The 16,687-nt window shown below is 37.3% G+C and overlaps 2 protein-coding genes across 2 annotated transcripts in view; one reads left to right on the top strand and one right to left on the bottom strand.

Annotated features, from left to right (window-relative positions):
* LOC114529885 (anaphase-promoting complex subunit 1-like) overlaps window positions 1-13,930 on the top strand; it is a 44,021-nt gene extending 30,091 nt beyond the window's left edge. The window contains 28 exon segments of the mRNA XM_028551458.1: window positions 3,913-4,002; window positions 4,843-4,935; window positions 4,937-4,952; window positions 5,580-5,720; window positions 6,114-6,163; window positions 6,409-6,593; window positions 6,766-6,857; window positions 7,152-7,238; window positions 7,336-7,383; window positions 7,474-7,556; window positions 7,830-7,908; window positions 8,083-8,157; window positions 8,243-8,319; window positions 8,558-8,648; window positions 8,725-8,778; window positions 8,878-8,934; window positions 9,082-9,218; window positions 9,301-9,387; window positions 9,948-10,065; window positions 10,272-10,349; window positions 10,856-10,999; window positions 11,134-11,181; window positions 11,609-11,695; window positions 11,925-12,020; window positions 12,399-12,512; window positions 13,028-13,106; window positions 13,339-13,464; window positions 13,666-13,930. Of these exon segments, the coding sequence (XP_028407259.1) occupies window positions 3,913-4,002; window positions 4,843-4,935; window positions 4,937-4,952; window positions 5,580-5,720; window positions 6,114-6,163; window positions 6,409-6,593; window positions 6,766-6,857; window positions 7,152-7,238; window positions 7,336-7,383; window positions 7,474-7,556; window positions 7,830-7,908; window positions 8,083-8,157; window positions 8,243-8,319; window positions 8,558-8,648; window positions 8,725-8,778; window positions 8,878-8,934; window positions 9,082-9,218; window positions 9,301-9,387; window positions 9,948-10,065; window positions 10,272-10,349; window positions 10,856-10,999; window positions 11,134-11,181; window positions 11,609-11,695; window positions 11,925-12,020; window positions 12,399-12,512; window positions 13,028-13,106; window positions 13,339-13,464; window positions 13,666-13,754 (2,521 nt within the window). The 3' untranslated portion in view covers window positions 13,755-13,930.
* Window positions 416-3,127, bottom strand: LOC114529888. The gene is made up of 2 exons (XM_028551461.1): window positions 2,663-3,127; window positions 416-1,805 (listed from the first exon to the last, which is right to left on the bottom strand). The coding sequence occupies exons 1-2, from the start codon at window positions 2,912-2,914 to the stop codon at window positions 1,044-1,046; spliced, it is 1,014 nt and encodes a 337-aa protein (XP_028407262.1). The 5' UTR covers window positions 2,915-3,127; the 3' UTR covers window positions 416-1,043.
* Window positions 13,931-16,687: the final 2,757 nt, after the last annotated feature.

Here is a 16,687-nt window from a genome sequence, read left to right as displayed (position 1 = left end):
ACACATTAGGCCTACAACAGCTAATAGGTATCAACTTTCGAACTATTTCTATTCCATAAAATAGATTATTTAGATTAAATACACGTAGAATGGCATAATGGCCCTGTGACCCGGTTCAATCTTTCATACAACTTGCAATACAATTCTACTTTTGAGAGATGTAAAACTGCGAATAACAATAATAATAACACCATGGACGTTTCTCGATATTGAGGACTCTTCACTAATTTACATCCCTTAAAAGTAGAATTGTATTACGACTTGCAAGGAACATTAACCCGTGTAAAGACTGCTTTCTATACTGTCGCGTTTTTAGCACCTTCGTGCGTACACGCAGGTAAAAGTTTAATAAATGTTTTTAATTTTGTTATTTAACATCAAGGTCAACAAATGCGTACTAAACTATGCGGAAAACTTAGTTATTTTGATTTAATCACTTAGTTTTTTTGAACATAACTTATATAAGCATTTAGGCTTTTACCGGCGTGTACGGGCATGTATGGGCATGTATGAAAAACGCCACAGTGGAAAACACTTCACAACAGCGCTAACAATCCTCCAAGACAGGTTACAGCGGCTTCTGCACATCGGTTCTCCTCATAACATTACGGGACTCCATGATTTAGAAATTGCCTAAGTTTTCCATGTTTTGAATTTCTTTGAACATTAACTGAAATAATAATGAACTTGCAATGGTAATAATAAATATCCCGATAGGGCAGGATATTTTAAGAGGATTAGCGATTCAATATGTAAGAGTTCTAGGAATTCAAAGCGTTTGTTTGCATTGCCGACTGTGAGCCACCTTTAAGTTTTAATATCATAAGCTTCGCCTTGCAGGAATAGAAACTTATTTTTAAACAAAGTGTTACCAAACATAGTTGGCTTTTTTTGGAAGCTTTATATTCGCAATAATTATAAAAGAATGAGTCCAGTTCCCAGCCCCCCTGTCGAGGACCTTAGCCCCTGTGTCGTGGAATCTCTGGCGCCACCTCTGAGCCCATTATGCTCGTACTTTGGATTTACCTCTACGATAAACTAATCTATTGAAGAACGCATTTGTTATCGCCCGTATGCACCGTCCTCTTAGGTTCCGCGGGCTCATAATATTGATCATCACATGACATATCCTCGTCACTCACGCTCTCGTACACGTGATCACCACATGGCATATCCTTGTCACTCACGCTCTCGTACACGTGATCATCCGTTGGCGACTCGTAATCGTCTATTTCATTTATCTTAAGGATACCATCGTGGTATTCTCCGGTGTCTGTCACTTGATCAATAACCTCGCAATCTTTATTATTTTTTGGCGACGATTCCTTTCCATTTTGCGAGGAAGGATCGCACGTTTGCGCGGTTGGAGCACTCGGGACGGGTGTTCCTGGAGTTGTGTCGTTCTCGTCAGAAATCTTCGCTTCCAAAATGAAGCCGATTATTTCCGGTGTGGGATCTCCATCTGGCCTGTCTAGATACTGACATTTGTCGAATTTATCCAATTCTTTTAGGTCGTATTTGTCGTGAAACTCGCTGTTGTAATGGCGTAGCATCCTCCTAAAAGGAAGATCTTTCACAAGAATCCTCTGTGCCACGTAAACGCTTAGCTTCGATTCTTTTGATATTAGCGAACATTTCACAGGCGATTTGGGAAAAGTTAAGGCATCAGAATCTATGCTCGATGCAAACGCTTCCAGCTTACATGTTGATTTACGCGAAATCGTTACTTTTCCGACATTTTCCAAGTCATTTTCAAGCTCATCATCCAGTTTATTCTTGTCATTTCCACTGGACAAAAAGCGCACCTGTGCGATAGGAAACAAATCAAATGAAAGGTTTTGATGATCGAAGAACAATTTAGAACTTACAGAGCTATACAGTATGAATAAAGTTAGTTTAGGTTTCCTCCTGTAGTAACACTGGATCAAGAAGAGATGATCCTTGCTGAACCTCTAGGAAGAACAGTTTAGACTGATAGAACTATCCAGTATAAATAAAGTTAGTTTCGTTTAGGTTTCCTCCTGTAGTAACACTGGATCAATAAGAGATGATCCTTGCTGGACCCCTAGGAAGAACAATTTAGAACTGATAGAACTATCCAGTTTAGATAAAGTTACTTTAGTTTAGGTTTCCTCCTGTAGTAACACTGGATCAATAAGAGATGATCCTTACTGGATCTCTAGGAAGAACAGTTTAGACTGATAGAACTATCCAGTATAAATAAAGTTAGTTTAGTTTAGGTTTCCTTCTGTAGTAACACTAGATCAATAAGAGATGATCCTTGCTGGACCCCTAGGAAGAACAATTTAGAACTGATAGAGCTATCCGGTATAGATAAAGTTAGTTTAGTTTAGGTTTCCTCCTGTAGTAACACTGGATCAATAAGAGATAATCCTTACTGGACCTCTAGGAAGAACAGTTTAGAACTGGTAGAACTATCCAGTATAAATAAAGTTAGTTTAGTTTAGGTTTCCTCCTGTAGTAACACTGGATCAATAAGAGATGTTCCTTATTGGACCTTTAGGAAGGACAGTTTAGAACTGATAGAGCTATCTAGTATAAATAAAGTTTATTTAGCTTAGGTTTCCTTCTGTAGTAACACTGTATAACACTAGAGATAATCCTCGCTGGACATTCGCTTTTGTAGTAGAAGCATTCATACCTTTATTGGCAAGCCAAATGCCTTCACAGCGTCTTTCAATTTGTAAACGCGATAATCCAAAAGCGCCTCAAATGCTATACCACAACTAAACGGTAGAGGATGTTCAACATCTTTAAATTTCACCTCGAAATTTGTTTCGTCAATATGGTCGACCTCTGCGATGGATCCCAGCTGAAAGAATCTTGCCTCTCCTTCGTTTTGTGCATTTTGAATAACGCGGAAGAACTTGACGTTGGGATAAACGTTTGACATCTGGGAGACGAATATGGGATCGCGTCCGCAATTTATCGATGAAGGACACACTAAAAGACTCCTCTTGTACCTTACTGGGATCGCTATAGGTCGACCGACCGAATCCTTTCCAATAAAGTTCTGCTTCGTACGGAATTCATGTAAGAGTAGAATCTGGCTGGCTTCAAACGTACATGCATCGTTGATGCCGTCGTGTTTTTCTTTAATACGAACCAAGTTTGGAACTTTGTATTTCTCAAGAACTTCGCACAGAGGACGTGAGTCCCCGCTCCATGTTAGGGAATCAATCGATTTCACTAGCTCCATTGTAAATACGGTGAAGATTTCATTACGATAACTACAATATTAATTGTAGACGTCCTCGTAGACGGCGCCCAATAATTCATGCAGGGATTATGTTTTGAAGAATCCAACAGCTTTAGACTTTGAAATTACAATAATCTACAGGGTGTCTCAGGAAATTTACACGACCTTACAAACTCTGATTCTTTCTGTCTGGGGTACCTAAGAAGTGCTGTTAATTACTTCTTGCGATGCATCTGTTTTGTAGATTCGAATAGTTTGCTTTACGGAGTTATGCTGGAAGGAAAATTTTGTGAACGCACTTGATTTAATTCGAATATCTGTTGCAAAATCGTTCAAGAGCTATTAACATAATAAGATATTTGTTTGTTTAAGACTAATCTTAAAAATTTTTCATCGAAACAGTTCAAACGAGGCGAACGATCTCAAAATGAGACGAAGGATCCCAAATTTTACATCTTCGAGGAAATTTTAGTCGGATTTATTTTTGTAGATAGTTTCCAACGTCAAACGTTTTTCATGTGGGAATTAACATTAGGTTCGTCACATGAAAGGTTTGGTGTTTGAAACTGACTAAATTGTTTTCAGTTTCACAATGACAGTTTTATAAACTTTATATGTATATAATTAGATCAAAATTATCTGGTTAAGATAATGGCATCTTCACAAAATTAAATGTCGCATTTTTTATCTAGAGGCATGTTTACGCTGGCGACATCGCGGCCCACGTTGACAGAGCTTGTCCCCATTCCACCGTTAGAGATTACTGGCCGCTCGCTACCGAGGTAAAAGATGAGCTTACCATATTAAGTTTTGTTCGTACGGTCCGATTTTGTCAGATCCAATGCACTTCTGATGGATGTGATATAGTCTTTTGTCTTACGGTGTATATGGGCTGCAAATTAACTAAACCCAATGCAGCACTTTTTTATCAATAACAGACTACATTCCATACGTCAGAAGTAAATTGGTCTGACAAAATTAGACCGTGTAAACAGACCTTTATAGCCTAGTTTATAGGCCGAATTTTGGTCACGTCTATATAAGACAACTATAACGCAATTGATAATCGATGGTATGAGGTAAATTGGTTAATTGTTTTCATCAATGATGTTATCTTGAAACTTAATAATGCAATTCGCCAGCAAAATATCTGCAAGTTTTCATTTCAATTTTCACAGCGTAATAAATTCGTTGAGCTTGACTGATTTCATTTCAAAACAAACCATGCTAACATTCCGAACTTTTTCACTGCAAATTGAAGTCCAGCCGAAGTACTCAATATCGGAAACTTGTTAAATAAAATGGCAAATCTTACGTACTCGTCAGCTGTTTGTGAAAAATACGCTACGAGCGATTTCAGCTTGTGTTTTAAGATAAAGATTTTCGAGGTTAGAAATACCACAGTATTAGTAAACACTAGTGAAAAGCTATAAATATATCCTCGCTTCCCGACGAAGTCGCTCGTCCCAGGTATCCGTTTGCAGTGCGCGGGCGGTCAGCTCAAATATATGAAGACGTCCAACTAAAACTCTCAGAATCCAATCGTAAGGGTATTTTTTTCGCCAGAGTAAAAAATATCGCCAGGTGGAAAATATTAAGTTGAAGCGCGCCTTTTTGTTTAGAAATGCGGTGATTTCATTGGATCATGTCGATGTACCAAACGATATGTTGGTCTGGCCTGCATTTCATAATGGCGTTGCAGCTGGCCTAAGAATTACCTGGAATATCACAGGTATATAGTATTTCTATTTTGAGTTTGTCTATATTACTGGCGTACATCAGTAAACTGGATTGCTCTACTGCCCTGAAATCCAGCTAGGTTGTTCCTTTCAAGACTAATTTCAAAATTACTTCTGTGTTAATTTTCCGTGAAATATGTTTCTGTTAATTTTCTACAAAATTGTAACGGACCAATATCTACAAATGGAGAACATAACTTAGCATTAAATGTGGTATAACCTGAACTGCCTAAAATAGACAAAACACTTCTCGACGTTTCGACCTGAGGGCCTAACTCTCATACTAAATCTCCTGACGAAGGACCTCAGGTCGAAATGTCGAGAAGTGTTTTTGTCTATTTTAGGCAGTTGTTATACCACATTTGATGCTAAGTTATTTGAAGTCGCTTCCATGCTGCTCCCTGGTTATATTGGAGAGCATAATTACAGCAGTTAAGTTATGGTTTCATACAAGATGATGATGAATAGATAGTGTCGTGATAGAATAAAGCAAAATTACTTTCTTTCCAGCTAGTTCTACCATTTTTCTTTCTACCATAGCTGGTTCTACCACTACATCTTCACCTAGTCTCTTCACCCACAAACAACCGGCAAAGATTGAATCAATTTTCCATTTTCAGATCGACAGCACGTGGATAGTGTATCAGAGACCTCAAGATAACCTGCTCACAAACGAGCATGCGGGATTCCTGATGGCACTTGGGTTGACTGGACACTTATCAAACCTCGCTATAATGAATGTTCATAATTACCTTAGCAAGGTAAAATGCAATTATTTAGTTTGCCTTCTAATCAGAGACCGGTTGTATCAAGCCCGTTTATCTTAAACAGTGGTTAAGTTCAAAGTAGAAAGCAAGTTTCTCTTTTTATTTTACAAGTGAACCAAATGTTTCTAACTTAATACAAAGATACTCTTAACAACTATATAATCAGTGCACAATATTCAAGTTGACTCATTCAAGAAAGACGTAAGAGTGTTGTTTAATTTTGACTTATCCACCGGTTAAGCTAAACAGGCTTGATACAACCGGCCCCAGGCGAGCTGCGTGGCAAATTGGCGAGCGAATAACCCCTTCTGCTTGGGGATTCAAAATGGGGTAAAATGAATAGTCTTGACCGAGTATCATGACTAATGTTGTTCTCACATACCGTAGGGCCATAAGTTAACAAGCGTTGGACTGCTCATCGGATTAGCAGCAACCAAGTAAGTGTCTATGAGTCTATTTCAACCAAGTTAGTCTCCATATGTCACTCCAGTGTGCGCGCTCTGTTTACTGAGCCCCCAGAGTGTGCACAGAGGAAAGACCCTGGGTACGAGGTTGGAAGAAGCCCTCTTAGCTTCAATTCCGACAGAGTGAGCGTTCCAGTATCATTTGAGTTCACTGGCCCCACCCCTCTCCCTACTAGTTTCTAGTCTCTTCTTTAATATATCTGATACAACATATTTAGACGGGGCAGTATGGACGCGGCTATCACAAAGATGTTAAGCATTCATATAGACGCTCTTCTGCCGCCAACATCAGCAGAGATTGACGTTCCAGTTTGCGTCATGAGTGCAGCGGTTGTGGGGATTGGTTTGGTCTACCAGGGAACAGGCCATCGCTTGATGACTGAAGTATTACTCTCAGAGATAGGTTAGTTAGAATTTCAAGGGGGAAAGTCCTAGTTTATACAATTTATGTGTAAATAATTTACACCTTCTTGTCAAATTTTGTGACTGTCTAAAACGATGTGTGAAAGGGGTGGTGGTAACACACTATTTGTCGTGTAAATACTGTATTATTTTCATTTCAATATCCGTTATAGGTCGACCTCCAGGACCTGAAATGGAAAATGCTCAAAACAGGGAATGCTACTCCTTGTCAGCTGGGCTGGCTTTGGGACTTATTATGTTAGAAGTAAGCAGCCATTGATAGTTCGTTTAATTTAGGTTTCCTCCTGTAGTAGCACTGGATCAATAAGAGATGATCCTTACTGAATCTTTAGGAAGAACAGTTTAGAACTGATAGAGCTATCCAGTATAAGTAAAGTTAGTTTAGTTAACTAGGTTTCTTCCTGTAATAACACTAGATCAATAAGAGATGATCCTTGCTGGACCTCTAGGAAGAACAGTTTAGAACTGATAGAGCTATCCAGTATAAAAAAGTCAAATGAAACTGATGCCAATGAATTTTGTTGTATTTTTTATCCAGCATGGTCATGGAACAGTCGGGATTTCAGACTTGAATATTTCAGATCATCTTTATTACTACATGGTTGGTGGCCATAAGAAGCCTCAGGTATTTAATCCTGTTCTTGTGTCATTTTATTGATAAACGTCGATAAACGTCTTGCAAATCTTCGTGAGCATTGTTGTGATAGAGTACCCTGTTTTAGACTGGCGCTCAAAGTGAAAAATTCAAATCTCCAAGCTATTTAATAAAAGTACGTTCATTTTAATGTCTCGTTCTTGAGAGTTTTGGTGGTGACTCAGAGATTTTTCTGTGTCTAATTGTATAAATCATTGTGATTTAGGAAGGAGATAATGTTGACATCAATGTGACAGCACCCGGAGCAATACTCGCGTTGGGACTTATATATTTAAAGAGCAACAATGTGTAAATATACCAATATTTATTCATAGTTTAACCACACAGGCAGTAAATTAAATGTGTCCAATTCTCAGTTTTGAAACTCACTGACTTTAGAAGACTAAAATGTAACCTGTAACACTGAAACTTGCTTTGCTTCAACAATTCAGAGTTACAGCGATTACTCTGGGGATTTGGCATTAGTAAACTTCATATGCTGAAGGATTTATAAAACGTTTTAGAGTAAAAAGCGATTTTTCAGTTCACTTTATCAAGTCTTTTGTGATTTGTGTTCATTAGGATTGTTGCATCGTGGTTCTCCGCACCAGAGACTCCTGTTTTAGCTGAATTCGTGAGACCTGATTTCCTAATGTTGAAGGTATATATAACTTCAAAGTTTCACTGAAAAGTTTGAGAAAGAATAACGCTTTTCACTTCACTCATTTCTTCTGTGTTCTGCTGAAGACTTTAAAAGATTCTAAAAAACTGGATTGCTACTAAAATCTTTACGAGGTTAATTTCAAAATGCCGTTTTTCTGAACATGTTTTGTAGCTTCTGTCGAGAGGTTTGGTCATGTGGGACCACATTCTTCCCTCTCAGGCCTGGGTCGAGTCTCACATACCCAAGGTTAGGAGACGAAATTCTTGTTTACAACTGCATGGTTTTGTTGACAATGCGATTGCATGCAATTCCTCTCTCTTCTTTTCTTCAGGTTTTTCAAGATTACGCTTTCAAAGAGAACTCAAAAGATATAAAAGAAAATGTCGACTTTGATTTCGAAACTATTAGGTATGCCTTTATTTTTTCCAAACACTTATTCAACTATTAGAAAAGAATATTCCTGATTTGGTTTGTCTTCCTTCCGGAAATATGGCTAAGAAACAAGGTTTCCTTGCTTCCCTACTTTAAGAAACAAGAGAAAAGAAGCTTCCTTTAACATTTTCCAAAGTGCCATTTATCTGTAAATTATCTTCGACTCTAAGCCCAGAGGTGACTAAACTTAATTTGTGTTATTTTTTCATTCCAGTCAAACGTATGTGAACATAATAGCCGGATGCTGTCTCGCAATGGCCATGAAATTCGCTAGCTCTTTTAACCAAAAAGCATTCAACACACTTGTACGTATTTTACTTCTGTTGATTATTTTGCATACCGGTATTCTATTATTTTTCTATTTTGCTATTTACCCTTTAGATGCACTACACCAAATATTTTAAAGAACTTCTCGACAAGCCCGAAGCAGAACAGGTGATTAAAGCTTCGTGTTCGTTATCAAAGGCCAACAGCAGAAAATATCGTTTACAATAATATTACAATAATCAATATTGTTCGTGTTTCCCTTTTCAGTGTGGTCGAGTAATTTTAGAACAGTGTTTGAACATTACGCTACTTTCTTTGTCCGTGGTAAGTGCCTGGTGTGGTGCCTGCCAGCGACTGACTGGATGAAATGCCGAATAAATGAACTTATGACTGGGCTACAGGTTAACTGTATGAATGCTAACTGCTCAACCGACTGACATCCTAACAGGGTGGTTTTTTTCATCTCCTAAGGTAATGGCTGGCAGTGGCAACCTTGATGTCTTGAGAATGGCTCGAGAGTTACACAAAAGGCATTCGGCAGAGATAACATATGGCAATCACATGGCTGTTCATATGGCGATCGGTTTTCTATTCCTGAGCGTAGGCAGGTCGGTATATATCCTTCAGTGAACTACTCTAAATAATGTTTACCACTTTTCTAAATTATCGATGATTGTGTGTGTTTTATAGGAGTACTCTGTCCACCTCTGGACCTGCCATAGCAGCTTTAGTGTGTTCCTTGTTTCCACAGTTTCCAATGACTAGTTCTGATAACAGGTGAATAAATAGAACGGTTTGTAGAACTGATAGAGCTATCCAAAAGAAGTTGGTTTAGTTTAGGTTTCCTCCTGTAGTAACACTGGATCAATAAGAGATGATCCTTACTGAACCACTAGAAAGAACAGTTTAGAACTGATAGAGCTATATCCAGTGTAAATAAAGTTAGTTTAGTTTAGTTTAGGTTTCCTCCTGCTGTAACACTGGATCAATAAGAGATTATCCTTACTGTACCTCTAGGAAGAACAGTTTAGAACTGATAGAGCTATCCAGTATAAATAAAGTTAGTTTAGTTTAGGTTTCCTCCTGTTGTAACACTGGATCAATAAGAGATGATCCTTACTGGACCTGTAGGAAGAACAGTTTAGAACTGATAGAGCTATCCAGTATAAATAAAGTTAGTTTAGTTTAGGTTTCCTCATGTAGTAACACTGGATCAATAGGAGATTATCTCTACTGTACCTCTAGGAAGTTTAAAACTGAAAGAGCTATCCATGCAGTATAAGTTACTTCGATGTCCTCCTTGTATTCAAATAGTAAAAAAGCATTCGTGATTTTAGATGTCATTTGCAAGCTCTGCGTCATCTTTATGTCCTGGCGGTTGAACCTCGTCTTATTCTACCCAGAGATGTTGACTCCAAGGAGACTTGCTATGTGCCGATAGAAATCACTCTGAAGGTCGGTGTTGGACGAGTATATTGTGTTTGGCTTGTAGCAAATTCGTCGTAAAAGACCAGGATTCATTTCATACAAATTATTGTGCCTATGTTTAAAAATATATTTGAATCTGAATTCTTTGCGACAGTATGGATGTTGTGCTTGTGGTTCGACTTAACGAAATTGATTTTTTAATTTATTTTTTATACTTTGCTTTTTTTCCATAGGAAACACAATACTACAACGAAACTGTGATCAAAGACGTCGCTCCTTGCTTGTTACCTGATGTAGACTTGATTAAACAGGTATGTGTCAACGAGAATTACATTTTATTAAATCTTTATACGCGCCCGACTCCATGATGGTTTTCACTTTTGGACCCTGATTTTGGTTCTTTAAATACGTACAGAAGAGCTGGGGAAAGTTTGAGTTTTTTTGCCTAAATGTGTGGGTTAAAAGTTCGTTTAAATGACGTTTCTATATTTTCTCTTAAATCATGGACTTACGTGCCAAACAGCTTCCGTGTGTTTCGACATATTTCATGGTTTCCCAGCGTCTTTTGCAATAGCTTTCTTACTTAAGAACATTATCCTGAAATCCAATTCTACTTGCTGAAAGTTTGCTGTTGTTTAAGCAATGTTTGTAAACGAAATGATTTTAAAGTATTGAGTTCGTGAAAGCAATTAAACACGTGCTACTGTCGCAATAAATTAAGCAATGCCTTGAATGATGTTATTTACTTATTCAAATTCCTCAAAGTTATGTGAAAACACACCCTAAGTTTTAACCGCGAGACTGCCGTTTTTTACAGGTCAACATCTGTGGACAACGTTATTGGCCGATAGTACTCGATGGCGATACCTTGGCTGACGATCTAAGGTCAATTTTGTCGAAAAGTGGAACAATTTTTGTAAAGAAACGAATTGGTCAGCTACCTTATAAACAGGATCCAAAGGTACAGTAAAAAAATTTGACACGATTTTTGAATAATTGTAACCTATAGTATCTTTTATTGCGAGTCCATAGTTTTATTTAATATTGTAATATCATAATAATGTTATTTGATATATATTTAATGTCTTTTTTTAGGGTTATCGAAATCTACTCGCACGTACGTTTACGGAACAAGCCGAGAAGGTAAACAAATATGGCTGCCATTAGCTTGACAGTGTAGCTTGTTAACTCAATATTCTTTCGCTAATGGGAAATAACATTAATTTCAAGCAAGCTGAGACTAAGTTTGATCGGTTCCCGAGTGGTTACTATCAATCAATATGCATGGAAAGCGGGAAAAATTTAACTGCACATTTTGACTGATTTTCAAATTTTTTGTTCCAAAATTATGTTTGTTTGTTTATAGGATTTGCTGCATGATACATGAAACGGTTTATTGACTGAGCGTTTGCGGTTCTTTTTATGGAGGATATACTGGCTATTATTTTTTGTTATTGTTTACGGACCTCTACTACGGCTCTTTGTATAATTATCAAGTTTGAAAAAACCTCAGCCGATATATAATAACGATATTAATTCTTTCTTTCATCAATCAATCTCTTTCAAACAGCTTGATACAATCCGGTCGTTCTCCACCGATCCTGAACTGATACAATTCACAGAACTATTCTGCCAGAATAACTCGACAAATGAAAAGGTATTGCATTACTTGATTCAACTCCAATCATCGCTGGAGTGAAAAATATGATGTTTACCTATATTTAAACAATACAAAGTTACAAAACAATGAAACCAATTGGCGGGGAAATTAGCACTCCGCTTTTCCTATACAGTTCATCGTCAATTTGAAGGAGATTTATACATATACAATACAATTGTAAAATTAGCGGTTATGTTGTTAAATTAATCTGCTTTTTCGATTCCAGGAGAAACGATCCAGCGAGTTTTTGTCCTCTGTTCTTCTAAAATGCGTTCACCAGGAGACAACGTCCATGATATATTCATATTTTGCAATGGAAAAGGTTCAGTATTCTTTTCATAAACAATGGGCACTTTATATAAAACTGTTTTTTGGCTTCGAGCATCTTAAATTCTGTAGATTTCCAGTTATCTGAGGTTTTCCTTAAGACGAATTACCTCCAGATGGAATATGCATGGTTGGAATTTAACTGTCTATTGGTTTAGGTGACTTTACATATAAAGGCTTGAGATTAGGGTTTGAATTAAGGCTAGGATTAAAGTCAGGATTAAGGCTTAAGATTAGGGTTGAGATAAGACCTCTGGTGAAGATTGGGTTGAGGATTAGATTCCGGATTAAGAATATTTTTTTAAGATCGTTAATATGGACTTCCCCAAGTTCTTAAATATTGATTAAATATGCCTCAACCAACACATTTTAGGCCCTTCATAGCGTTGAGAACAAGAACGACATTAAAGCACTCTGGGAGCTTCTTGTCGTGTTAACGTACTACCAAAGTTCGTTTGGACGCCTAAAGAAAAGATCAGATATGAAGGTAGTGTGATCGATTTTTAATCAGGATATCGTGTACTGCTCTGGGCACAGAGCAACAAGCGAATTTGGAAGAGGGTTGTTGAACTGATTAGTACAGCCAATTTCTTTATAATGAAAAATAAACGAAAATTAGCCGCTATTTTTCAATCAATTCCACCCCTTCTAAGTAAAATTTACCAATACCAACCCTTCCTGAATGGAAACTAATTGTTTCGCATTCAAAGTCACTATCTTCCACTTCAAGGCTACTCTTTTGCAGGGTTTCCACAATGCAAGGAAATTTCCTTGCAATTGACAACCACAAGAGTGGGATTGATCTGCATGTGTTAATAGGATATATTATGAATTTTTTTCAAAAGTGCATTTTTTTTCAAAAGTGCTTTGTTTTTCTTTTTTGTCATTGCTGTCCGCCCTCCTACGAGGACAGTTAAATGCAAATAAGTTGTGGAAACCCTGTTCCTTTCAAACGATTGGTATTAAAACAATTCTATCCAGGTATCATATTTCTCTGTTTAGCGATCAGTCAGCCTGAACTTTACAGTCGAAATAAAGGCTCGTTTAGATGCCCATTTTCAGAAATATCTCGAGGAAAAAGGTAAATATTTAACTGTGAACTCTATACTTAACAGACCTCGATTCAATTCAAGAAACAAAACTTGGATTAGCATCTTTCCCGATGGTAGGATGTGGTCAATGGTCTCAAACCTCTCTCACAAGTTTTGACATCCAGTTTTGATTAATGCACCATCTTCGGCCTATAATTTATGTTCATGCCCCTGATTCGGTTTAAAAACCAGTCTAAATTCTTAACCACAAACCGATTACAGGAAATGTCGAGTTTAAACAATGTATGAAGGGTTCAGGAGAGGGCATAAGTCCACAGTTGGCATGTTACTTGGCATATCAGGGAATCACTGAGGCAAGAATGATCCCTGAATTTACGCAGGAAAACGGTAAGTTGGTGTTTCAGTCACTGACCTAAAAACTAGGACTGGACTGAGGATAAATGTCTAAAGGGTTTTCTAAAGGCAATGTTTAATGCAGCTGGGAGGTTTTTGCTGTCAAACTTATCACCTGGCAAATCTCTCGCGGTTTTGAATCAGTTCTGCGGCGATTTACTTTACTAAGACCCGGCTACTATATTTGCTTTTCAGTGCCACTGGAAACGTTGATCGAAAAAGCCAGGACGCTGCAAATTTCGCTCTCAAACCTGCTCAAAATCCGTTCCATTCTTCAGGAATAATGGCTGTCTTCGGACTTCGGATTTCAGGTTTTTATATCTATAATTCGACTAATTGTTTCCATTCGTCTCAATACCCAGTGGATAGAGTTACGCTATCAACTTTCTATTGTTCGGAGACTATATTATAGATATCGAATTACTTGTATATTGTAATAAAACCATTTATCCCGTCGAGAGCGTGCAAAAAAACATGCAATTTCAAGGCCATTTGTTAGAAATGCCGGGGTTTTTTGCACGGACATGCATGCAGCGCGTGTAGATATGCAATTCATGTTGCAAAATATTGCACTACGAAGACTACGAACCATGGTGATCAGTCCAACTATAAGTTTGGAATGCGTCACACCTAATCAATCACTTCTGTTTTCCCCATTTTCTCACATCTTTTCGCTAGTTGATTGAGATAATGTGTTACGATCACCTAATTCCTTGTTTTTAATCTGACGTTTATGTTCAGAGCAAAAATGCTTGCAATTTAATGTAAGGATTTAAAAGGATTTGAAGTAATTCAACTGAACTAGCAAATTTAAGGTCTTTTTCTCTCTCCTAAAACCCCTATACATCCGTTCCACTCCTATTATATACCTTTTATCGTATATTTATCTAATTTTGCTAATTATTTTTTTGGTTCGTCCCTGACAATGCAGCATCGTTTTGTAAGGTCCCTGCGAGTTTCCAATGGCGAACGACAATACAATTATTTGTTTGAATGCATATAGCAATGCGCAGTGATGTGAAAATTTTTTTGCAAGCTTTCTGCTCTTATCTGTGTTTAATCTTTGAATAACAGGATGTCTTTGAATCTTCAATTGAGATAATATTGTTAAAATAACGACTCGTATTTCAACAAAATATCATATTTTACTTGTATGGGATGAGCGCGATACGCCGTTGAATGATGGTTTTAACTTCTTTTTGTTTTCTGCGCATTTTTCTAATACCTAAACTATATGCAGGCACGTACAGACTCGGGAACACAGAATAAACATCTTTAAATAAAGCGAGGTCTGGAGGTTATCTGAAATAGGACACGTCAAAATGCATTATTCCAAAAAAAACGTATGCAAAATAGTTAGGTATATTATATATTGTATAAACCATGCATGATTATAAACGTACAGGGAAATCGTTTTTAAATTATAAACGTGTTTTACTAAAGTATACGAGACATAATTTTCCACACCAATATAATCAGCCCACGCTCTTCCATGCAACCCTAAGGATTAATGCAAAGTCTACAAAGGCCAATTCACATCACGAGTTTTTTTATTCCAGAAATTTGGAATTTTACATTGTTACATAAATCTTAAGTATTTAAGTCGCTATTTCAATTCCTTTAATATTTTTTATAAGTATAATTCATACTGTTCGGCCAGACTTGCACGTATAATGTCTGCTTTCCATTTGAATGTTTCTATGTGTCCAGTCAACAATGACCGATCTGAATACAGATATTAAGACAAGTTTATTTCCGGACTATTTGTCATCGGTAAAAACGACTTCCTCACGCCTAAGTGTCCTTGTACACAGCAAAAGTAAAATCTTGTTGTACACTGGGAATTCATCCTTCAAGGTGTGTTTCATAGGGATGTTAAAATATCGTCTTGATATATAAAGTATTTTATCATGTTACATCTGACCATGCAAAATATTTTTCAATGCTCGTTGCTGCCAATTGCCAAACCAAAGTGCTTCCGCATAAATGGACTTCAAATTTACCACAACAATAGGCTAAAATATAAGTTTGCATTCCAGAATTTCCATTCAAAGAGTTCAAAACGTGCCCTTTGGATACAGACAATCTTGTGTGATAATGTTTCGTATCAGGTTTTCGTCAACTTCAAGTCAGCGTCCTTGAAAAGTGTCATTACTAATTAGAACAGGTTTGCGGAAGATAAGAATTACGCTGATGTGAGGTCAAAATTTTGGCTCTGAGCCCGCGTTTGTAGCCCAAAAAAAGGTCTCCAATACATGTAGGAGTGAATGAGTGTCCATAGAAGGCCACGCATAGTTTGGGAGACCTTTTTGTATTTTTGAATTCAATGTTTGTTTGCATGTATTTGCAGATTTTATCATCTTAACATGTAGACTCTGGATTTTTAGTCGAGGGTCGAGGGTATACCGTCGAATGTGAAATATTGTATTGTTTGTTATCCTTGAAATCGACCCTTGACCTCGACTTCAGATCCTCATAAAAAGCCAGATTTTAGTATGAGTATGTGTTGAATATTTGACACATCTGCCCTTCTGCACCTTGAAGTTAACTTTAGCACTCTGTCTTGATCACCTTGACTCAACTCTCGCGGCAAATTCCTCTTAGGAGTCGGCACATCGCCAAGTTTAAATTTATGTCTGACGAAGGTGGAGTTTTTGAAAACCACATATACTTATTGATGGCAAAAAAAACATCGGATATAATAACTCGCCTCAGTTGGATTCTTAATTCTTCCTTATAAGTCCATTTAGTGGTCTCTTATTGATCCAGTGTTGCTACAGGAGGAAACCTAAACTGAACTAACTTTTTTTATTCTGGATAGCGCTATCAGTTCTAAACTGTTCTTCCTAGAGGTCCAGTAAGGATCATCTCTTATTGATCCAGTGTTACTAAAGGAGGAAACCTAAACTAAACTAACTTTATTTATACTGGATAGCTTTATCAGTTCTAAACTGTTCTTCCTAGAGGTCCAGTAAGCTTCATCTCTTATTCACCCAGTGTTACTACAGGAGGAATCCTAAACTAAACTAACTTTATTTAAAACTTTATTAAACCAACTATATATGGTTTCATAATGTTTTCCTACTGATTAGTGATATACGGTAATACGTGCTTGAACACACATGAAAACGAGCATGGAGACTGTTTTTCGGATCAATCTTCCTCGGAAATTATCGTGGGAAAAGATTCACGCGTATCAAGGAATAGGATGAATTTC

The sequence above is a fragment of the Dendronephthya gigantea genome, unplaced genomic scaffold (assembly GCF_004324835.1).
Source record: "Dendronephthya gigantea isolate DGI-Jeju-01 unplaced genomic scaffold, DenGig_1.0 000058F, whole genome shotgun sequence".
Taxonomy (NCBI): domain Eukaryota; kingdom Metazoa; phylum Cnidaria; class Anthozoa; order Malacalcyonacea; family Nephtheidae; genus Dendronephthya; species Dendronephthya gigantea.
The sequence above is the reverse complement of the archived record's forward strand: the minus strand, read 5'-3'. Positions and strand labels throughout refer to the sequence as shown.

Excerpts from the sequence above, each read along its gene's own strand:
- LOC114529888 (XM_028551461.1), bottom strand. The coding sequence starts at position 2,914 with ATGTCAAACGTTTATCCCAACGTCAAGTTCTTCCGCGTTATTCAAAAT. Across the intron at positions 1,806-2,662 it reads CATTTGGCTTGCCAATAAAG|GTGCGCTTTTTGTCCAGTGG; the intron begins GTATGAATGCTT and ends CCTATCGCACAG.